Source organism: Pelophylax lessonae (genome assembly GCF_965119305.1).
Source record: "Pelophylax lessonae genome assembly, chromosome: 4".
NCBI lineage: Eukaryota > Metazoa > Chordata > Amphibia > Anura > Ranidae > Pelophylax > Pelophylax lessonae.
In genome coordinates, this window is record NC_138771.1 from 506,193,774 (window position 1) to 506,217,837 (window position 24,064).

The 24,064-nt window shown below is 43.1% G+C and overlaps 1 protein-coding gene and 1 long non-coding RNA gene across 2 annotated transcripts in view; one reads left to right on the forward strand and one right to left on the reverse strand.

Moving 5' to 3' along the window:
- Positions 1-24,064, forward strand: part of ITPR2 (inositol 1,4,5-trisphosphate receptor type 2) — a 611,059-nt gene that overhangs the window by 460,653 nt on the left and 126,342 nt on the right. Inside the window, exons 46-47 of the mRNA XM_082252924.1 lie at positions 5,708-5,815; positions 17,667-17,859. Of these exons, the coding sequence (XP_082109050.1) occupies positions 5,708-5,815; positions 17,667-17,859 (301 nt within the window). The remainder of the gene's footprint in view (positions 1-5,707; positions 5,816-17,666; positions 17,860-24,064) is intronic.
- On the reverse strand, positions 10,683-11,551 carry LOC309552123. Its single transcript, XR_014225125.1, has 3 exons — positions 11,446-11,551; positions 11,285-11,362; positions 10,683-11,074 (listed from the first exon to the last, which is right to left on the reverse strand). It is a non-coding gene; the product is annotated as an uncharacterized lncRNA (long non-coding RNA).

The window sequence follows — 24,064 nt, forward strand, 5'->3', positions numbered from 1 at the left end:
CCTTCTGGAACTGTCTGTTACAATCCATGACAGATCTGTGACGTTTACACCTTTTCCCTCCCTGTTACTTGTCTTCGACAGTTTAGAGTCAGTATTTCTCAAGTAATCTCTATTGGTTTGTAAGACACACTTGTTTACCCTGAATCTATCCGGGCCTTTTCCAGCGGGTGCCTCCCTGACCATAGGTGACAGATCGGGGAGGACGTCGGATGGGCCCCTTGGTACTATTTCATTATGTCTTTTTTATTAAATATGATGTCACTTTCTAACTCTATGTAGTCATGCTGGTGTCTGTGCTTTCAATCACTGTATTTATGCGACTTGACATTTCCCTAATGTTTGTTCATTTGTTAATTCTGTTTTTAAAACCCAAAAAAATTATTGAAATAAAAAAAAAAAAAAAAAAAACAACCATAGTTTTGAAGACAGCACTCCAAAATTTGAATCGGATTATTATCTGAAACATTGATTGGGAACAATGGACAGTCATCTAAAATCAAACGCATTCCATAAGAAGTCCATAAGATATGTCACCATTTTATATTTCCTTACTTTCTCTCCATTTTTCAAGTCTGGTGAAAAATTGTACCGTGTATTGTCATGGTAAAGCAAAGCAGTCACAATTCACAGGCGATGCTTTCTTAGTGGAATTTTTTTATCACCCGGAGTTTGCCTTTAACAAATGAGACAAGGCAGTATGAGGCTTATTTATAGCAGGCAGATCTCGGTGAATTGTTGTTGTTGGTGTCGGCGAAAGTTGTCTCTCTTGCGCAGAACTTTGTGTGTGAGTCTCGCTCACTGGAGCAGACAGCAGTCTAGAACAGTGTGACTCACAGTCTGGGATTGAAATGACAGCACCTAATTAAATTGCTGCGGAGTGTGGAGGTGTGAGGCTCCCGCTCGCTGACTGCTCCAGCTGCTGCAGTTGTGCACCACCACCCGTTCTGTACATCGCTGTGTTCTCTCCATCCGGCAAACGTCCAGGGAATTCAGTCTGTTTTTTCCTTAGTGGTACTCGGGGAAAAAATCATAATCTCAGGATCTCAGTGCATTTCCTCATATAGATGTCTTGTCATAGTGTTAAAGCTGTGAGCATCCAAAGTGGGAAATGTTTGTCTTTTCCCCAACTAACAGTGGTCATGGTATTCCCCCATCCAAAGGGTAACTGTAAAAAAAAAAAAACAGCTTAGCATGCTGATTGGACAGTATTTATTTACTGCAGATATTTAAGAGTGATGAAAATTTGACTGTATATTCACGGCAGCCTCTTGCCTCAAGAGCTTACAAATACCCATTTCACATATTTGAGCCAATGACCTACCTGTATGTCTTTGGATAGCGGGATTAAACCCACACAAACACAGAGAGAACATACAAACTCCATGCAGATAGTGTCCTGGCCAGAAGATGACTGAGGGCCCCAGTGCTTCAAGACAGACATGCTAATCACTAAGCAACTGTGCTGCACTAACAATTGAAATATATTCTAGTGATGAACCTTTTTAGAAACAGGGCTTGTTCTTTTTTAAATTATGGATGGGGTGTCAGTAGACTAAGGCAACAAGGTCAGAAGTTTTAGAAAAAGCAACACCCCTGGAAAGTACCAGACTGAATAAGACAAAAATAGTGGGTTTTCCATATATTGGAGAAATGTCCTCTTACTACTTGTATCTAGAGCACGTGTCAAACACAAGGCCAGTGCGTTGAATGCGGCCCGCCAGGCCATTTCATGTCGCCCTTGCACCTCTCCTGCAGCTGCGGCACCCCCTCATTTCTGCCCCCACCTTCCTTGTCTCAGCAGCCGGCAGCAGAGAGGAGGACAGAACTCCGCCAGATCCTGCGCTTCTTCATGCAGCTGCGAACAGGCCCATTTTCCCCTCTGTCCTAGCAGTCAGCAGCAAAGATTAGGACAGAGCTTCTCCTACAGATCCTGCGTCTCTGTGCAGCTGCAGCACCCCCACAGACTCCGGCCACAGCATTCAGCAGATTCTGGCAGCTGCCTCCAGCCCCCCTCTAGTCCTCCTCCAGACCCTGTACTTTCTGCTTCCAAGATCCGCCACCAGCTTCTTCCTGGCAGCGGTACAAAATAAGGGGGTTGCACTGTGATGTAAGGGAGGGTGGTTGACTCTTGACTTCTGATCGTGGGGGGGGGTCTTGACATCTGCTTAGAATTTTAATGAGAATAATACAATTCTTTGTTCGTTGAAAACGAGGGTTGCACACCACTAGTATCATACAGAGATTCCACAAGAAACTTTATTGGAGACTGCTCAGACAGAACAATGTGGCAGAGCCATGTTCTGTTTGAGCAGTCTCCAGTAAAGTTTCTTGTGGATGATACCAGTGGTGTGCAACCCCCTTTTTAGATTTGTATCATCTGCTATATAGATACAACAGGCCCTTTGAAGGAACCCATAATGCTGATGAGGCCCGCAGTGAAATTTAGCTTGACACCCCTGATCTAGAGGGACAGGTAGTGAAGATAATTTTCCCCAATAGGACACAGGTAGCCTTATAGCCTTTCCTACTTTTTTTTTTTTTTATAGCTGAACTATTAGCTACATGATTATAGCATAAATACAAGAGGCATATTTATTTTTACTTGAATCTTGGCATGCTTTGTGTATTATTTTCAGATCTGTGCAGTAATCCAGTGTGCAGGAGCTTCCTATATTAAAGACCCATCACTGCTACCATTTCTCTTTTCTGAGGATAAACTTCTCTCCACCCCTCCTGTAGTTTTGTGCAGGTGGCCTGTAGTGGGTGGGGTCTGCTGGGTCTCCCCTACAGCTCTTCTTTCTGCACGCTTTTCTGAGGCTATGTACAGCACAGTGATGATGTCACCACTACTTTTGCAAGGTAATATCTGTGTTTGCAAAAGCATTTGGTGTTCAGAAATCCTTTGAAGCTACTGATGAATATATTTATAATAAAGTTACTTTGCCCACGGTTCAGGGTGAGCCTTTGTGACCATATCCCACCTCTTTTGATAACTGATGGAACCGCTTTGGTACCCAGCTTGGGTGCTTCCTTTCACCAAACAGTGCCTCCTGCCCTCCAAACCGTTCTGAGCAGGCCAAGAGCGAATACCAGCCTTTTTTACCCCAAGCATCGTACACAGACAAGATGTTGGGATAAAACCAAAGGAATGACTGTTTATTGAACAGAAGTACAGACTTTTTATACACTTGAAAAGTAGGTGGTCAGTCACCACATGATCAATAAAACCAAATATTTACCCAAAACATCACTCAATGGTTTTAATAACGAGTTGGAGCTGACACAAAGCTAATCCCATCATAGATACCTGCAAGAGTTAGCCAACAGACAGAAACAATAGGTGACTTAATTAACAATGTGAATGCACACAATGGGAGAGAAACATTTAATAAACACATGACACCTTAATAAACAGACTATAGCAGGAGACCCCCAAAACCAGGTTGCTTGAGCTGATTATATTAACATCTGCTCTGAGTCTGACAGTTTGAAGCAGTCATTGCTGGTTTGGGCCTAGAGACCCTAAATATGTATGTGGGTCCTCCAGTTCCCACATGTGGTTTGGGGAAACCCTGAACCTAAATCCAAAGTAAGACCACTCCAACGGCCCCCCAGGCACACACCTCCCAAAGAGTAGTGTTCCCTAAAAAGCCAGGGCCCATAGTAGGCAAGAGGCCACCCTGCAATCCCCTCCAAAAGCCCCTGTCCTGGTTGGTTCTGTCACAGCAACATTTCAGCAACAAGGTTACTAAAGAGGGAATTCACCTGCTCTTGTAGTGTCATGCTATTGAGGTGTTTCTCCATTGCTGCTCCCATGTTGGCAGGCAAGAATCTTCAGTGTGTTTGTCAGCAAGAGAAATAAGCCATAGTTGCAGGAGAGTGCTTTCACGTGCAGTTCTGTTACTAATGAATTATCCAAAAAGATAACTCATGTAACATGGTCCTTACCAAAACCTATAGGATTTTTCTGGCTTGATTTCCATACGGAATAAGAAATGTCCGTGCCCAAAAAGTTTTCATGGAACACACATCTTACAAGTATCTTTGAAATATTACGTAAATTTCTAATATTTTTCTGTCCAAACACTTGCATGAAAAAGACTTATCCAACCATGACGCGTCCATTGCCTTTCTGCTACCCCCTGCCCTTCTTTGTCTTCAGTCCTGGCCTTTGCAGCCTTTCCACAAGTCCAGGCCCCAGCCTTGATGTGTAGAGTTTTACACACTAAGAATTTAGAATAAGCAGGTCACGTGAGGTCATGCAATTAACTGCCTAGCTCTGATCCAGGTAATTAATCTGTCCCCTGCATCACCCTTTGCTCTCCTGTGTTATCTCAATCGGTGTTCTTTTTCATGACGACGCGTGCGAGACGTTCTCTGCTAGGATTTCAGTCCGCGCAGCTAATTGAAAGTTCTGCCAAGTAGACGTTGATCGGGGAAGTTCTGGGTCCCCGCAGACCTGATTAGACCATTCCCTGTTGTGCCTTACCTTGAATAACTCGGAGTTCTCTCAAAATACCATTATAATTTGCAACCCCGAGAAGCAGATAAAAGATACCGGTCTTCTGGCTCACATTGATGCAGAGCGATCGAAATCTTTTGTTCTTTGCAACATTCGCAAGGCGTTATTGCTTTTGTTTGCACATCAAGGCTAAAGGGGGCTTATCCACAAAGATGGCGAAATAATTGCTCTTTCGCTGTGCCTTACATTTGTTTTACAGTAAAAGTTTCACGTGGGAAGTTTTAAAAAAAAAAATGGTAAAAAGGTGGACAGACAGGGGGAAAAAAAAAACTTAAAACAGCAAAATTTGGCTTTGAAAAAAATGTTACATTGAGTCTAGACACCTTCTTTTCTTCCATTGAAAGAAATTTATTACACCAGAATAAGGGTGGTGGAAATAGTAACAAAACTGTGACAAACAATATTGCCTTGGGAATAAAATAGCAAATTATTAAACTACTCCCCATGACATTGCCTTCATCTCCTTTCTGTCCAGAACAGAGCCATCTTTGTTCAGGCATCATCCATGGTGACTATCCACTTCCTGGACTAGGAAGATGACACAGTCATGTTAATCCTGCTGTCTGTGCAGTTCTTGGCTTTGTTTACAAATGTCTGACACCAATCTGCCCCGGCTGCAGCCTCTCACCTTGTCAATGGCTACAACGTTACATTGTTGCAGTCTAATCAGTGGGGTGAAGAGTCTAAAGCAGGGATCCTCAAACTACGGCCCTCCAGCTGTTGCGGAACTACACATGATCCCATGGGGCATTGTCAAACTCTGACATGCTAAGACATGACTAAGCATGATTTGAATTGTAGTTCCTGAACAACTGGAGGGCCATAGTTTGAAGACCCCTGGGAAATGCTTCCTCCTGCCTGCAGCAGACTGATGACATCATCTTGTCATAAGCAAAGCTACTGGCTTGAGCTCTTTTTAGTGATAAAATATGGAGCTTTTCTGAAGAACTTATACTGTTCCTGCATATTGTGTCATTTAACAAATGTATTTTCTGCAAGGTTGTAAAGTTACTGTAAGGTCCATTAGAACACTTCTGAAAAATGCTATAGAGACCTGAAATGATTCCTTACTGTTCACCGACAGCCTTACGTCTCATCAATATTAGTTCAGTGAAGCAAAATGTTCACCTTGGCAAAATATCTGCATGTCTCATTCACATAAATGAAATGTTTCTGTTTTTTCAGTTGGCACGACATTCCAAGCTATTACAGCAAATTCTGAAGCCGGGGAACGACCCAGATGGCGGCGATGAAGCTTTGAAGTACTACGCTAACCATACGGCTCAGATTGAGGTAGGGTTTGATGTGGTGGGAATTCACTGGGGCTGCATAAAACCTCTTGGTACTTTCATGTAAAGACACTAGACAGAGTTTGGCAGAGTCGTGGCCAACTTCTCTGTCATATACATACGGCATGTCAAACTGGTATTTTTTAAGGCCACTTGCAGCACTCTCACTTTCCTTTTTTGTGATCATCAGCTGGTTTTAAAGCTGAATTCCAGGAATTCAGCTCCTGTGTAAAAAAGTGAAGGCACACTATGAGTTAAAGTATACCTAAAGACAAAGCGTTTTTTTTCTTTTGGATATGATCAGGAATTAGAACACCTGTCAGTTTTTATTTATTAATCTCTGCCCCATTAGGGAGATTCACCCTCTATATTTGTCCTGTTCACCATTATTATTAAAAGTGAAAGTAAAAGAAATCGCACAATTTGTCCCCCAAAAAGGAGACATTTTCCAATTTGGACACTGGATCTGGTGAACTGTGGGTCCTCAAGAGATTACCCTAATTTTCAGGGGTTTCCACTCACTTCCTGTTTGGCTATGGAACAGTAAGTGAAGGTGAATTTCCCCAGTGGGACTAGGAGGGCAAAACCTTACAGGGGTTAAACCCCTCCCTTACACTATCCAAAATTATTGCCTATAGTTCTAATTTTGGTCTGAGCTGCTTGACATCTCTTGGGTTTAACATCTGGCAGTTTTATTGCACTCCTGGAAAACTATTGTTGTATTTCCGGGAGCCCGACGCTAATGCTACAGGTCTGAGCATCTTCAACATTACAATTCGTGCAGCCACTATGCCTGCCCCTCCCCTCCTGCCCAATCACAGAAGCCTTTGTATTATGTGAAGTCATTCACAAAAGACAAAGGCTTTTCTGAATGGGCAGCAGAGGGGAGGGGGGTGGGCATAACTGCTCTGTATGCCTCTCTTCTCTCTCACAGCCCTGAGTGTCAGTGAATGCACTGGCAGAGGCATAAACTTGTCTGATATAAATAATAGAGATATTTCAGGGGACATCATGCACCTCCTTGGATTTAACTCATAGAGGTTGATTTACTGAAGGAATTCAGCCTCCACGTAAAAAAGTGCAGGCATACTATGGGGTTGATTTACTAAAGGCAAATAGACAGTGCACTTCGCAAAGTGCAGTTACTCCAGAGCTTAGTAAATGAGGTAGATGTTCACTTTGCTAAGAATACCCAATCATGTGCAAGGAAAATGATAAAAACAGCATTTTTGCCTGCACATGATTGGATTATGGAAGTCAGCGGAGCTTATGCTTATTTACTAAGCTCTGGAGCAGGTACACTTGCAAAGTGCACAGTCTATTTGCCTTTAGTAAATCCACCCCATAGTATGCCTTCTCTTTTTCACGTGGAGGCTGATTTTCTGGAATTCAACGCCAATTTTTTGCTTTTTTTGCATTGAATAGGGAATGGTTATAACTTCTGTCAGGCTCTGTTTTTGGTATGTTCTCTTTTTGCATCAGGAACACAACAGAAAGGGGTTCATTTACTAAAGGCAAATAGACTGTGCACTGTGCAAAGTGCAGTTGCACTCTGCAAGTGCAGTTGCTCTAGAGCTTAGTAAATGAGGTAATGCTTCACTTTGCTAATCATGTGCAAGAAAAATAAAGAACAACTGCATTTATGCTTGCACATGATTGGATGATGGAAGTCAGCAGAGCTTCTGCTCATTTACTAAGCTCTGGAGAAACTGCACTTTACAAAGGGCACAATCTATTTGCCTTTACCCAGATAGCAAGCAATTGTGCTGCAAGTTTAAAAATGACTTGCTAAGCTATTGCTAGACTTGCCTGGCCTCACAAGTTTTTTGCACAATTGCAGCAAGTTCGCATTGCATGACTCCATATTAACTTTCTTTGCAAACATTCTTCAAGTCTGCTGCAAGTTCTGGTTCAGTTATGTTGTGCAATAGTCATCCCATCACAGGGGTCGCTGTGGCTGAATTTTTATGCTGTGGACTTGCAGAGCTTTTGCTGTAGACTCACCACTGCAACTTTGTTCTTGCTAGAGACTTGCTACGCAAATTTTCTACACATTGGAAAAGTGTCAACAAGAACTTGTGCTCTGCAAGTGTACAACTTGCCAGTGAAAATGTGCAACAAATTAACAGACTTACACGTTAACATTGTCAAAAATTTGTGGCAAGTTATCCTTGCTATTTGGGTATTAAGTCAACCCCAAAGTAAGAAGAAATCTCTAAAGGTAAACTGATGTCTTCTAAAGCTGAAGTTTAATTTTACCTTCCCTCCCTTCTGCCCTCTTAATGACATTTTTAAATAAAACCTCTCTTCTTTCATTGCATTATTTTAGACCCAGTGATGATATCTGTGTTTCTCTATGCAATGCAGGCAAATCGTTGCTGGTGGGGGGGGGGGGGGGGGGGTGTGTCAGTGTTTTGCTTCCTGAACACATCACAGCCCCCTGCTTCAGTGCTCCTCTCAAGCACCCTCAGCCATGATGCAAGTATTAAACTTGGTCTTGGGAGGAGTTATGCATTCATCAAAATGCCTTAATGAATGACTGACAGCCTAGAGGAGTGGGTGTTCCTAGGCAGGCTGTATTTTCATGCACACAGCTTCATGTAATGCCCACATTTTATGCTAAGCCTCCTTTTATTAAAGTGGTTGTAAACCCACCTTTATAACTTTTACCTATAGGTAAGCCTTTAATAAGGCTTACCTATAGGTACTGTAAATATCTCCTAAACTTGCACCGTTTAGGAGATTTTTACATTGCATGCTGTCAATGACGTCATCGGCGCATGTATTCTGAAGAAACTGCCATCCGTGCTGTTTCTTCAGAGCCCTGTGCCATGACCGGCGGCTCCCAAGCGCATGCGCGGGAGTGACGTCACGCGGCTCTGGCCAGTAATACAGCTGGAGTCTGCAGACCCGGAAGGAAGACGGACGAAGATGGATGCTGCCGCCAGCCGGGGCAAAGCGAGCTTTGTTTGCAGATCAGTGTCACATAATGTGCTAGTATGCAATGCATATTACATTTACTTTGCAGGGAAGCAAAAAAAAAAAAAAAAGGAAGAGTTTACTTTCTCTTTAAAAGAACTTTAAGTCAGTAAATGAAAGGGTCAAGTCAGGGACAGTCAGGATGGTGCTTAACATTCTCTAGTCAGGATATGAGACTGGGTTGCAGCTTCTTATACATCTTAATAAAAGCTCAGTGTACAGTGAAATCAGAGTGAGATAGTTCAGTACAGGAGAAAAGCCTGTGGAACCTGTGTCCCAATAGGAAGATTTCTCCTTCTGTAAAGGTGACAACTGTAAAATGATGTTGTTTTTCTTATTGGTTTTTGTCTCAGTAACAGCAGTCACCTTAGCAGGAACAGGCAGCCATGAAAACAGGGGTTCTAACCCTTTAACACTAAAAAAGTTCCAACCTTATATACACTATAGGAGTTTAATTACAGAAGTGGCTACAAAGTGCGGTAGGCTCTGTAATTTTGCCAAATTGCCCTGTGCACACCATAATTTAACCGGCCTTGTCAGACACGCCCCTCTTCCTCTGTGTAAGGACACATGCTGTGGGGTGTGGCTGTCACTTAGCTCTGCCAGCTCAGAGCCCTGGAAGGGGAGCACGGGAAGCTGCAGGAAAAGGGATTTTAAGGCATTCTCAAACATCAGCTATAAATCATAATAGAGATTGATATGGGACTATACAGAGAAGAGGTTGGAGACTTCTACTGGGCTTTAAGAAAACATTACTGACATGTGTTTGTCATCCTTCTTTGCCAAATCTCTAAAAATGTAAGTTCACAGCACTCTTTAAATAAAATAAAACACCCTCATAAGAATGCAGCTATTAAACACTGCGGGTGTCCATTCTAGGCTCTCCGCTGTTGGTTTGTGACCTGCAGGGGGCTGCTTTGTAGATATATAAATTATAGTCTGGCTGATGCACCTGATCATATGTCCCTTTTACATTTCTCTACTGCATGGAGAGTCTGATTTATAGCCATCCCGCAGAAGATTCGGCATTAACCGTGTAATACCCTGTTGCTGTGCTATATTATACCATATACATGCCATATGAGATACTGTATTTCATTCTGATCATCATTGAAAGCTGAACTCCTGGCAAACAGCTAAATACAGATATAAAATGGGATTGGTGCAGCGCTAACACAATTGAATCCACAGTCCATACAAATGTTCAAATGGATCAAATAAAATGCAGTAAACAAAAGTTCATCAGAGAGTGCTCCAATAGAGAAGGGAAACTGTCCACCACTTCAAACTTGGAAAAAGCCCCGAGTGCAGGAACCGCCACCAAGATAATAAATGGCCTCTTACCAAATTGCAATGACCCCCATTACAAGGATCAAAGACAGCCTGTGTGATCAAATCAGTGCCCAGATCGACATGTATCGATTCCCAGTGTTCCCTCAGCAGCTCCGACCGGAACAAGTGAACATAAGGAAAAGAGGGACAACTCCAATAGTGAAGTACGTTCACAGGTTTATTCAGTAAAAGCAGAGTGGCAACTCACGTTTGCATGAAGAAATCACAGCATGTCTCGGAGCTATACTCTCAGAACCTTTGTTTCCAACCGATAAAATGGCCGCCGTGTCTCCTTGCTGGCCTCAGCACGATGTACCGCAGGCTCCTCCTCCGACCGGTTTCGTCGGCACGTGACGTCGTCAGGGGGTGTGGCCAATGGCAAAACGTCTTTACTTATATGCTGGGTGAGACAGGGCGGGACACACTGCGTCCAATCCGGAGCCAGCAGGCATGAAATACATACAGACATGAAATACATATGGGGGATGTGGAACTGTTTTACCTGGCAGGATTTGCTTATCTGTCAATACAGTTTTTAAATTTCCATGACTGAGGGACCTGCAGAATGCAGAGACTCCGGTTCTATATAAAACATTAAACACTTTACCCTTCCCCCCTTCCAAAATGACCAGACGACACATTTTATTTGGAGTCGAATGGCCATAACAGCCTTTTTATTACAAACCATTAAATACAACATTCACAAGAAAACAAGTTTAATGCATATAATACAATCAATGCATACCAAATAAACCAATCTCAGCTTATGCCTGGTCTAAGGTCTTTGAAGGCCTATATACTCACGATTAACTGGTTGTATCTGCCACCCAATCAAAGGCCCCCAGCCGCAACTACACCGGCTCAGGGAAAATTAACTACTTACGTATTACCAGATACAACCTAATTAATACCCCGATGTTACCACCGTATTGTTAGGAAGGGACACCCATATCTCAGATGGGCCCAAACAATTTTCCATTATTATTTAACAGTATCGCCTTTAAAGACCCAATAGACCCCCTGCCTGCTGCTACAACAAGAATATAAAAGGCCCCCAGACGTAACTACACCAGCTTAGGGACAAATAACTACTTAACTACTACCAGATACAACCTAATTAATACCCTGATGTTACCCGTTTTGTTGGAAGGGACACCCATACCTCAGATGGGCTCAACCCACAATTTTCCACAATTATTTAACCAGCACCGCCTTCAAAGACCCAGAAGACCCCTGTCTGCTGCTACGACAAGAAATTAAAAAGGACCAAGAAATTAAATGGCAAGCTAACAACATAAGAACCGAAAACCCATCAACAAATACCCCAGCACCTTGAGACAGTAGGAGGCTCCCCTAAACCCAAACAAACAAGGGAGGGAGGGTGGGAGAAAACTGTCTGATGCTGTGATGATCTCCGACTGAGCTCTGACACAATCCTTCTCCTCTCTACCCACTACAGCACTCACTCTCTGCCTTAAACTCTTCAATCTGGTAAACAGAATGCATCATTCTAAATCACCCCACTAATACTCCACCTCTTCTGCAGGCCCCAGTCATGCTGGCCCTCCCCCTAGTTTCATTCAGCTCCAGGCCATATACTGACATGTTTGCAGTCCAGGCAGACATATTTGAAGAAGATCAGCCTTGATGGCAACCATGACTCCCTTCATAGACACAGTGGAGAATTGAATGTAACCCCCCAAGGATCAGAAAGTGTGTTATGCACAGGTTTGGCTTTAGGATTTGCTTTACAGTTATGAACAGGTTATGCTGTAAGGCACTGGTTAAAGTGTATGTTAAGGCAAGATTAAAAAAAAAAAAAAAACAGACCAATGGTAGCTAATAAAGATGTTTATTGTTAGCGTTTACAATCCGATTAGATCCGCCTGTTAGTTTTTTAGGCAGATCTGATCGGATTCTCCATGCATCCCTATGGGGCAGTGGATGTCAGGGGAGACCTGTCCGCTGACACCCGCTGCTATAAGATTCCGAGCCTGTCCGTGAAATCCGGACGGATGGAAACCCTATTTTCCATCCACCCAGGGGATCGGATGAGAGCGGACAGGCGGTTCGTTCTCATCCGATTCCCCCCATAGAGAGCAGGGGGGCTCTGACAGCTCCCTCTCCGCACACAGTGTGGAGAGGGAGCCGTCATCTGCCTGCTCAGCGGGGATCGACGGATCAATCCCCCGCTGAGCAGCACGGAGTTCGCCAATGGAGGCGGTGAGTGTGAAAGGACCCTTAAGGTTTAGGTGTTGGGGGCTAAAATATAACTAAAGGCAAAACATTTTTTTTTAGTTTTGGAAAGAGTGCAGAGGGCTATCTGTGCCCCCATTAAGGAGATTCACCCTCTCTATTTGTCCGTTTACCATTATCATTGAAAAAAAAAGTTAAAAAAAAAAAATCCTAAATTTTGGGTTGTCCCCAGAAAAGTAATAGAGGGAGAAATCTTCCAATGGGGACATTAGTTCTAGTAGCCTGGAGGTCCCCAAGTTATTCTCTTGGTTTGCAGGGATTTCCTCTCCCCTTCTATTTGGCTATGGGACAAGAAGTGCAGGAAATTCTCCCCAATGGGACACAGATGGCAAAAAAAAAAAATCTGACATGGGTTATAACCCTCCCATGCTCTAAAATGAAAAAAAAGTTTTTCCTATAGTACTTTAAGAGCTAATGCATTATTTTAGAGTTTAGGTGTGAAGGGTTCACAAGTTACCTTCCTACTAAGAATGGTTTATATCATAGGGACATTAAGGTTATGTGTGTGATTTACACAGCTAGAAGATACTAAAGAAGTCACATAGAACATTGAAATGACCCCATTGTGCAGACCGGGGCCATTATAGCAGACTAATAAGCAAATGGCAAACGCACCAGCATCATGACATACCCTCAAAAAAACATTATGAAATGAAATAGATAGGTACTCACAACTGTTCTTGATAGCAATGCTTATATAATAAAAAATCATCCAGAGATAAAAACCAACTCAAAGGTCCCTAGTTGTACAAACATCAACTGGTCCCGGAATCAGATTCTGTTACCAATGTATATGTATTGATGTGCTAGCAGATGACATTGGATTTTATCCAGAAGCATCATTTATTTTCTAATTAAAGGTCCCTAGTTATCTGTCCACAATATAACGTGGCTGCTACCTGCAGCGTGTGACCTGATGCATTTTAAGGGCTAACCTACTTCTTCAGAGCACTAAAGAAGAGAGTCCAATTTTGAAATGTGTCAACAAGGATGCACACATAAAACAACAGCCACACATTAATGGCGTATTGGAGACAGTGACTGCAGAACATTGAAAAAGAGAGTCCGCTCTTGAAATGCATTAACTTGGGTGCACATTGGAGACAGCAGCTACAGAGCACTGAAGAAGAGGGTCTGCCCTTGAAACGTATAAACTAGCATGCGCGCTGGAGACCGCAGCCACATGATAGCGACATGCTGAAGACCGCAACAGCAGAACTCTGAGGAGAGGAGAGTTTGCACGCAAGACCCTCAGTTAAGATGCACACTGGAGACAGTAGGTACAGAGCTTTGAAGAAGAGTCCTTGGAAACATTTTAACTAGATTGCAAACTGGAGACAGCTGCTACACATTAGCAACATGCTAGAGACAGCAGCTACAGAACTTTGAAAAAGAGTCTGTCCTTGAAAAGCTTTAACTAGGCCGTGTGCTAAAGAGTACGGCTACAAAGCTCTAAATAAAAGAGTCAGCCCCTAAAATGTGTCAACTAGGATGCATGCTGGAGCTGGTGACTACAGATAAACAACATGTTGGAGACATCGGTTACAAAGCTCTGAAAAAGAGTTTGCCTTTGAAACATGTAAACTAGGGCACGTGCTGTAGACTCCAGCTATAGAGCACTGAAGAAGAGGGTCCACCCTTGACACGTGTCAACTAGCACACACCCTGCAGACATCGGCCACACAATAGCAACATGCTGGAAACAGCGGCAGCAGAACCCTGAAGAAGAGAGTTTGCCCTTAAAAATGTGTCAACTAATACGCCTGCTGAAGACAGCAGGTACAGAGCTCTGGAGAAGAAAGTCCATCTTTAAAACATGTTAACTACAATACACTCTGAAGAAAGTGCCTACACATTATTGACATGCTGGAGAAATTGTCTACAGAACTCTGAAGTAAAGAATCAGCCTTGAAGTGTTTCAACTAGGAAATACACTGGAGACAGTGACTACACATTAGCAACGCGCTGGAGACATCCACTACAGAGCTTTGAAGAATAAAGTCCACCCTTGAAATGCGTCAACTAGGGCCCACACTTGAGACAGCAGTTACAGGTTATCAACATGTTTGAGAAAGCAGCTACAGAGCTCTAAAGAATAAAGTCTGCTTTTGATACTCAACAACGGCTACACGTTAGCAACATGGTGGAAAAAGCAGCTATTGAGCTCTAAACAAGGGGGTCAGCACTTGCAACCTGTCAACTAGAACTTCTAATAAAGTTTTATTTATGGCATGTGCTGGTGTGCTTTCTATTTGCTTTTAAGTGTATTGCGATTCCCAATCTGAAGGAGAAGGCTGCAAAGCCATAGATCCCTTTGGTTTAACAACACTGATAACTTTGACATTGATTTAAAGTAGCTGTAAATATATTCTTTGCTTTAAAGTCAAAAACCTTCCATGATCAGCCCCCCCCCCCCCAAATACATACTGGCTCCACATTCAATCCATCTCAGTGCTTGTCTTCTCTCCCTCTATCTCGCAGGTACAGAGACAGCAGTGGGAGCCATTGGCTCAATCAAATCCTGTAATGAGGGAGCAAGCCTCTACATGTGCCACCATAGCAAGCCACTTGCTATGGTGGCGTACACAAAAGAGGAGTAGCCTAGAGCACCAGTGGGAAACCCCAGAAGAGGAGGTTTGGGGCAGCTCTGCACAGAGCAAGTTTCACATGTGTAGCACTGTCCCCGTAGGGCTTGCTGTGTGATGACTTCTTGGGTCCCCTCTGATTACCAGCAGACAGTTACTAGGGGACAGTTCACTCATCCAACCTTACTCCCAGTTGCCCGTTACTCAATAAAAAGTCCAGGGGATTTGGTTTTTGGTATTTATTGTGGAACTTGGATGTAAGAAGGGAATAGTAGGATACTTTAATTTGAACTATTCACAGTAGATAAGGACAACTCTCACTTGACCAGGTTATTTGTGGAAACAGATGCTCTGCTTTAACCATACTGCCACTTGTATGGAAGAATTAGTTCCTCTTGCTCTCTCTAGCAGCAGACTTGATGCAACTATATTATCTTGAGGACACTATCTAGCATCCCCTTGACTGACACCCGCCCACTGACTCTTCTAACAGAAGGGGCTGGCCCTCACAGGACAGCCCCCACGACACAGATCTGCACTTACTGTAGGCAGAATCAGAATCAGATCCTTTCCAGCGTTTCCCTTCCAGTTAGCTTTGCAGAACCTCTGGGTCAAGCTTCTCTCTGACTCTCAGGCCTTCAGGTCGATCACCTGAGGCCACATGGCAGCTTCCACAGAGGAAGGGCAGCCGCCTCCTTTCTGCGGGACCCCGCTCTGCAACTTAAAGACCCCAAGCACATGTGCCCTTGGCATTTATACAGTATTCCAGCATTCCCCTGAGGCACTTTTCTCTGTCAATCACCGGTGAGCCGCACCTGAGCACCATGAGCAGACCTCACTAACAGATCCTGCTCCCTGGTGGGCAGAGAGCAATATAAATTTACCTGGCAATCTCTCTGGTAAGATCCAAAATATACTCTGTTCTAGAACCTACCTAAGAGGGTGCTACACATGTTTAATATTTTAAAGTAATGTACAGTATCTCACAAAAGTGAGTACACCCCTCACATTTTTGTAAATATTTATATCTTTTTATGTGACAACGCTTAAGAAATTACACTTTGCTACAATGTAAAGTAGTTAGTGTACAGCTTGTATAAAGTGTAAATTTGCTGTCCCCTCAAAATAACTCAACACACAGCCATTCATGTCTAAACCGCTGGCAACAAAAGCGAGTACACCCCTAAGTTAAAATGTCCAAATTGGGCCCAAAGTGTCAATATTTTGTGTGGCCACCATTATTTTCGTAACTCTCTTGGGCATAGTGTCCTCTTCCACTCCTCCATGACGACATCACGGAGCTGGTGGGATGTTAGAGACCTTGTACTCCTCCACCTTCCATTTGAGGATGCCCCACAGATGCTCAATAGGGTTTAGGTATGGAGACATGCTTGGGCAGTCCATCAATTTACCCTCAGCTTCTATAGCAAGGCAGTGGTCGTCTTGAAGGTGTGTTTGGGGTCATTATCATGTTGGATTACTACCCTGCGGCCCAGTCTGTGAAGGGATGGGATCATGCTCTGCTTCAGTATGTCACAGTACATGTTAGCATTCATGGTTCCCTCAATGAACTGTAGCTCCCAGTGCCGGCAGCACTCATGCAGCCCCAGACCATGACATTCCCACCACCATGCTTGACTGTATTCAAGACACACTTGTCTTTGTTCTCCTCACCTAGCTGCCACCGCACACACTTGACACCATCTGAACCAAATAAGCTTATCTTGGTCTCATTAGACCATAGGACATGGTTCCAGTAATCCATGTCCTTAGTCTGCTTGTCATCATCAAACTGTTTGCAGGCCTTCTTGTGCATATTCTTTAGAAGAGGCTTCCTTCTGGGATGACAGCCATGCAGACCAACTTGATGCAGTGTATGGTCTGATCACTGACAGGCTGACCCCCCCCCCCCACCCCTTCAACCTCTGCAGCAATGCTGGCAGCACTCATACATCTATTTCCCAAAGACAATTTCTGGATATGACGCTGAGCACGTGCACTCAACTTCTTTGGTCGACCATGGCGAGCCTGTTCTGAGTGGAACCTGTCCTGTTAAACCGCTGTATGGTCTTGGCCACCGTGCTGCAGCTCAGTTTCAGGGTCTTGGCAATCTTCTTCTAGCCTAGGCCATCCTAATCTAGAGCAACAATTCTTTTTTCAGATCCTCAGAGAGTTCTTTGCCATGAGGTACCATGTTAAACTTCCAGTGACCAGTATGAGAGAGTGAGAGCGATAACACCAAATTTAACACACCTGCTCCCCATTCACGCCTGAGACGGGGAAGGAAAATGGCTAATTGGACCCAATTTGGACATTTTCATTTAGGGGTGTACTCACTTTTGTTGCCAGCGGTTTAGACCTTATTGGCTGTGTGTTGAGTTATTTTGAGGGGACAGCAAATTTACAGTTAATCAACCCTACATTGTATCAAAGTATCATTTCCTCAGTGTTGTCACATGAAAAGATAATAAAATATTTACAAAAATGTGAGGAATGTAATTACTTTTGTGAGATAATGTATGCCTTTACAATCACTTTACGCACAAGTTATTCTGTAGCATCTTTGTATCCTTTTTACAACATGTATGTTGTCTGTTTGTGTTCCATTGTAGCCATTATAGCACAACTGAAGTGTTTTATGCTTTGTCTGGAGTTTCTTCATAAGGCAGAGTCAATGATTTCTTTGGTTTCTTGTTCTTTCAGATTGTTCGTCATGATCGCACCATGGAGCAGATCGTGTTCCCTGTGCCAAACATCTGCGAGTATCTCACCAAAGAGTCTATGCACAGAGTGTTCAACAGCACGGAGAGGGATGAGCAGGGCAGCAAAGTTAATGATTTCTTTCAGCAGACAGAGGACCTCTATAATGAGATGAAATGGCAGAAGAAAATCCGGAGTAAGTAGATTCGTCCTCACTGGATAAATACAAGGAGTGTGGCCTTAGAGAGGGGTGGAGGTAACAGATAAGAGGGTGTGACTTTGTGATCATGTAGGATACCTACCTTGACACAGGCTTATTGATTCCAAAAGACTTGGAATGAGCTTTAGTAAAGGGCTATACATTGAACAATATCTACGAGCCAGAATGATCAGCACAGTGTTTGGTGTAAATAGAATTTCTAGAAGTTAGTTTCTAAGTGATAACAAACACTTGCACTGGTTTTAAAAGTACTTGTTATTGATTCCACTTCAAAATGTTGGGAAAGTCGGTTTCAACGTTTTTAAAGATACTCAATCAAAACTGAAAAATGGTCGATGTAAACCTGAACTGGATGACATTTAAGGGGTGATATACTAAAGGCAAATAGACTGTGCACTTTTGCAGGTGCAGTTGCCCCAGAGCTTATTAAATGAGGTAAAGTTTCACTTTAGGGCTCTTTCACACGGTCCGCCTCCGTAGGCGGATCCGTGCTGCTCAGCGGGGATCGATCCGCGATCCCCGCTGAGCCGGCGGATGACAGCTCCGTCTCCGCTTGCAGTGCAGAGAGGGAGGTGTCAGAGCCCCCGCTGCTCTCTATGGGGAATCGGATGAGAGCGGACCGCCTGTCCCCTCTCATCCGATCCGATCCCCAGGACGGATGGAAAATAGGGTTTCCATCCGTCCGGATTTCACGGACAGGATCGGATGCGGATGGCAGCGGGTGTCAGCGGACATGTCAACGTTGACATCCGCTGCTCCATAGAGCTGAATGGGGCATCCGATCAGATCCCCCTAAAAAACTGACAGGCGGATCTGATCGGACTGCCCGTGTGAAAGAGCCCTTACAAAGTACCCAATTACATGCAGGAAAAATAAATAAAACAGCATTTTTTCCTGTACATGACTGGATGATAGAAGTCAGCAGAGCTCTTCCTCATTTACTAAACTCTGGAGCGACTGAATTTGCAAAAGTGCACAGTCCATTTGCCCTTGGTAAATCAACCCCTTAGTTTCCTAAAACACAGCATATCATCACTAATAATTGTGATGGACGGCCTGGCACCCAGCCTGGCTGCCCCCGCCAAGATACGGCTTCCTCGACTCCGGAACCAGGTATTACAGCTAAGAATTGCACCCAAGAACTAGACGACACTAGCTTAGGTGCAAACTTGAACTAACTTTATTGTAAATTCACACAGAATATCTAGCACACAAAATCAGGTAAGAGCTTGACCACATTATCCTAAACAATTCAAACTGTAAACGGGAATATCAGTACATCTAATGAACAGCTACCATGAAAAAATAAAAATAAAACACATAAACTTCCCACAATAGTTTTGTAATAAGGTGAAGTGGACACAATACTAGCAGACAGACAGAAACAATAGGTGACTCAATTAACAATGGGAATTCACACCTAGGAGGCACACAATGGGGAATTACACAATGAGAGAAAGACACCTTAGTAAACATATTAAACAAAGCAGCAGGAGACCCCAGCATCAGGTTGTTTTAAGCTGATTATAATCTTCTGCTTAGAGTCTCTTTGTCATTGCTGGTTTGGGCACAGAGGCCTTAAATCTGTAGCTAGGTCCTAGGTTCCCAGAGTCTGTGTGTTTCGGGGAGACATGGACCCGAATCTCAACCAAACCACTCCAAATATCCCGCAGGCACACACCTCCCAAAGAATAGAGCCCCCGCAAAAGCCAGGGCCATAGTCAGTAGGCAAGAGGCTACCCTGCAGTCCCCTCCAAAAGCCCCTGCCTAGGTTTGGTCTGACACTATAGCTCTTTTTTTAATTTATTTTTTATAAACGCCAGTTATCTGGTGTTAAATTTTTGATGGAGACAACAGTGGGCCATGCCTACGCAATGGGTGTTAAAAAGGAACACTTGTTATCTCTATCGGAAGCCCATGTGACAGGGTGACAGTGCAGGAGCACAATTGGGAAATAGGGAGAGAGCGTTGTCACCATATAACAGGAGATGACTGAACAAGGACCTTCATGGCAGGATCAATCGGGACTGTTTTAATGAAAACTGCAATTTCAAATATATCGAAAATTACTTTAGAGGTGACATTAACAAGTTAAAGGCCTAAGGAAATTTTGGTGATCAGGTTTCAACAGCTTTAGATTGCGCAGAGGTTGCACCACTTTCCTGTTCTGAGCATTAGTATTTCATCCAAGCACTAGTGTTGTGCACCAGCCCATCCCACTCACCTTTAGTAGTATGGAGATCTGGGAACCCCTGCTTCTTAAGTACAGGAGTGATCCTTGAACACTCCCACTGAAAGCCCCTTGCTGTCTCTCATATAGGTGGCCTACTGTAACAAGCGCAGAAAGCAGCTATAGCTTCACATGGTTAAAAAATGAAACACACCAAGCAAGTAAAGCGTTCTCCCCAAATGTATTTCATGCTTCCATTTTCAGTTTAAACTGGAGTGTGTCTTTAAGCCCCTCCTATGTTTCCCACACTGTGATTTTTTTTTTTCATTGACTTAATTGCAGATTTAATTATTAAAGCGACTTGTCAACGTCTTTAGATCTCTTTTGGCGAGGGTTTTCTTCTCTCTGGAGAGGCCTGGAGCACAGCTGGATACCGTTTCTTTAATTTATATTTGGTATTCTGCGTACACATTGAGTTTTTTTTTTTTTTTTTGTATTCATGGTTGGAACAAGAAAGACGCGGCCTGGGCTCGGTACACATTGTACCTTTTAATATTTGATTAGTTAATCAGATCTCTTTGGCATTCTGTTCATAAACGTGCCGTACTTCATCAGCGCCTCCTCGGTCCAGAGACGGGCGGGAGCAGACTGTCGCCCCTCCAGCTGACAAGGGGCTCTCGCCTCGACTTAAATAATTAAAACCTTGTTAGTGGGAACAAAAAAAAAAAAACTCTTGCTTTTTTTTTTTTTGTTCATTAATTGCAAATTTTAGATGTAGCGGCCACTGCGTCTGGACTGCGGCGTCCCAAAAATAAGACCGTGAGGAGAGCTGCTGAAAAATATAACAGTTTTACTGGATATTAAAATTAGAAGCATTCATTAGAATGTATTTATTTTTTTTTTATCGTTAATTGAATTTATTAGAATTAGTTATTAGAAGCATTGCACAACACTTTTCAGTGAAACAGAGAATGGTAATGTTTGGGGCTGATGGGATTTGGTTGAGTTTAAAGGTGGCCAATGGGACTGATGGGATTTGGTTGAGTTTAAAGATGGCTAATTACAATACAATTTGGTTCTACAATCATCTTTAGATTTAACAGCAGTTAGAACATTAACTGCATTGTAACCCCTCTCTTTATCTGAACCTATCCTTAAAGCAGACCTTACAGATACAAGGTGCACTAATTAGATGCACCCCCCAAACAAAATGGTTGTTGCCAAACCGTTCATTAAACAGAAATATTCTCTTAAGATTATATGTACATTTAACATATTCTATACATGTTATTTAACGTAAAATGCCTCGATATCCAAAATCCCTGAGATTGCTGCTGGTCTCCACCATCTTGTATATGATATCAGGAGGCAGATGTTTTTTACAGACATTTGTCAAGGGACACTCTGTAGTATTCCCCTTCACTCCTTCCCTTGGCAGCTACATTAAATGGTGTGTAGGGAGTAAGGGAAGGGCAGAGGAGCTGTGTCAGCACAGACTGTATTAAGACACTCCAAGAGAAGGAGCAGGCTAAAAAGTTAGGGGGCTATGCTAGGTAATTGACTCTTACTGGAGTAGTCACATTTTCTAGCAGGTTCAAAGGTACATTGCATGTGAACAAAAAATCATTTATGAAAAGGAAAGAAACTGCAAAGTATGATCTGATGAATTTGATCAAATATACAAAAACAAGGGAAAAAAATACAGATACAAAGAATATTAAATGTAATAACCTTTACTGCCCTTAATACCCCTTCCCACAAGAAAGAGTAGAATTTTCAAGATATCACCTATGCAGCACAAGAAGTGAAATTGAGAGTTTCAGCTTTGGCTAAATTGGTTATTTTTTCAAAATCCCTCTGTTTGTTCCAGGGCTGGGACAGGGGGGGGGGGGGAGCATGTGATTGAGTGCTGTTGGAACTGTATCCAATCATGATTAAGCCATTACATTCTGAATATTCTGGTGCAATGATAGATGCAATCCGACTGGTTAGATGGTTAGTAAGCTGTACTGGATTTGCACTTGCAAAGGCCTGGCATTACGTAATCATGCCCACATTGGCGGTTCTCAAGTTTTCTCACTGCGTCAATGGTTTTTCATGTCTCCGAATGAAACAATGAAACATTTTTATTTTAAATGAAAACTTCCCTGCAGGAGCCCCAGCTGCTTTATTACCTGGAGATCAGCAGAGGAAGATCTGTCATTTAGCTCGTCCCTGACATGCCTGCCTGCTCATGAATTAGTGAATGCAGGTGTCCTACCCATTCCGCCAGCAAATTTCCAACGCATTCACCCGAATGCAGCAGAAAGTTTTCTGATTCCAGCAACTGAATTAGTAGACGTTGGCGTTAAAGGGGAAACCCCACTTTCATTGAAAATATGGCATAATCAATAGAAGTAGAAATGCAAGGAAAACAATCAGTCCTGTGGTTTCTCAGTCATTGCTAAAGATGTGGAACCCCTTACCTGATTCAAACTAAACATATTTGTGTAATTTGATTTATTTGACTTCAGATGGAGGTTCCCCAGAATCATTTTTATATTCAATCTAAAGCAGCTTCTGCTAATGCCTCGGCTAGTCAGCTGTTTTCTGAAGGCCTCAGAGATGCTTGCTCCTATTTCTGCTTATTGAGAAATGTTTGATATGTAACAAAGATAAAGAAATGTATAGAAATAAGACATACTTGCCAACTGTCCCGTTTTTGCAGGGACAGTCCCGGCAAATAGGAGCCTGTCCCGGGTAATTTACAGTACTTATTTACACTTTGCACTTTATTTATATTTTAATTTTTTGTATGGTCACACCTGAGCACATTTGACACTTTAGAATTCCAGGGAATTGTGATGAGTATTTTAAATTTTAGGCAGAAGTAGTACAGCTGAATGGGAGAATTATTCCAACTCTTCTACTTTGGCCTCAAGTTTAAAATTCCCTTTTCAATTTCCTGTAATTCTCTCTTTATTGAGAAGACCCTATAATCTGATAAGTAGGCGGATATTAATTATGTGGAGTGGGCGGAGCTTCAGGGAAGTGGGTGTGGTAAGTAATTGATAGCTTTGCTGCAAAGTGTCACTGGAAATTATTTTCAAATGTTGGCAACTATGAAATAAGACACCTTTGAGATGAATTGGAGCAGAGACTGCGAGCCAGGCCTTCTCTCCAACATCATTGCCTGATCTCACAAATGTGCTTCTGGAAGAATGGTCAAACATTCCCATAGACACACTCCTAAACCTTGTGGACAGCCTTCCCAGAAGAGTTGAAGCTGTTATAGCTGCAAAAAGGTTGACTCAATATTGAACCCTACGTACTAAGACTGGGATGCCATTAAAGTTCATGTGCGTGTAAAGGCAGGTGTCCCAATACTTTTGGTAATATAGTATATATAATATTATTAATATAATACCGGTAATATAGAAGGAGATGATTTTGTGTACACAGAGGTAAACTGAGCAGGCCCGAGAACATTACTTGAGAAAACACTTCAGTGTGCAGACAAAGTTAAAGGAGAAGTATAGCCAATATAGAATGTAGTTAGTTTTGCACCCTTGTGACCTGTTTTCAGCCCACTCTCTGCTGAAGTCAGAGAAGTCGGTCCAGGCTCCACGTCATCATGACCACGGAGTCGCAATCCACCAGATCCCTGGACCGACACCGGGCTCTGTCTCTCAGTGACCCTCTGAGAGAACTAAGCCAGCCACTACGCCCCCTCCACAGCCCACCGCTCCAGTGAGCAAGGAGGGGGCAGAGCAGAGAACTGCTGATTGACAGGCAGCAGCTCTCTACTCATGGAGCTGTGAGAACGATCAGCGGTATTTGATCGCTCAATTCTCAGTGTAGAGGTGCTTGGGGACACATGCAGCATCCTCCTGGGTAAGTATGAATAAAAAAACAAAACAAACAGAAGCCCATACTTCACTTTTAACCACTTGCCGGCTTGCCGCCACAGATATACCCGCAAAACGACATACCCATATGTCGCTTTATGGGAGCGATCGTGAAGGCACGCGC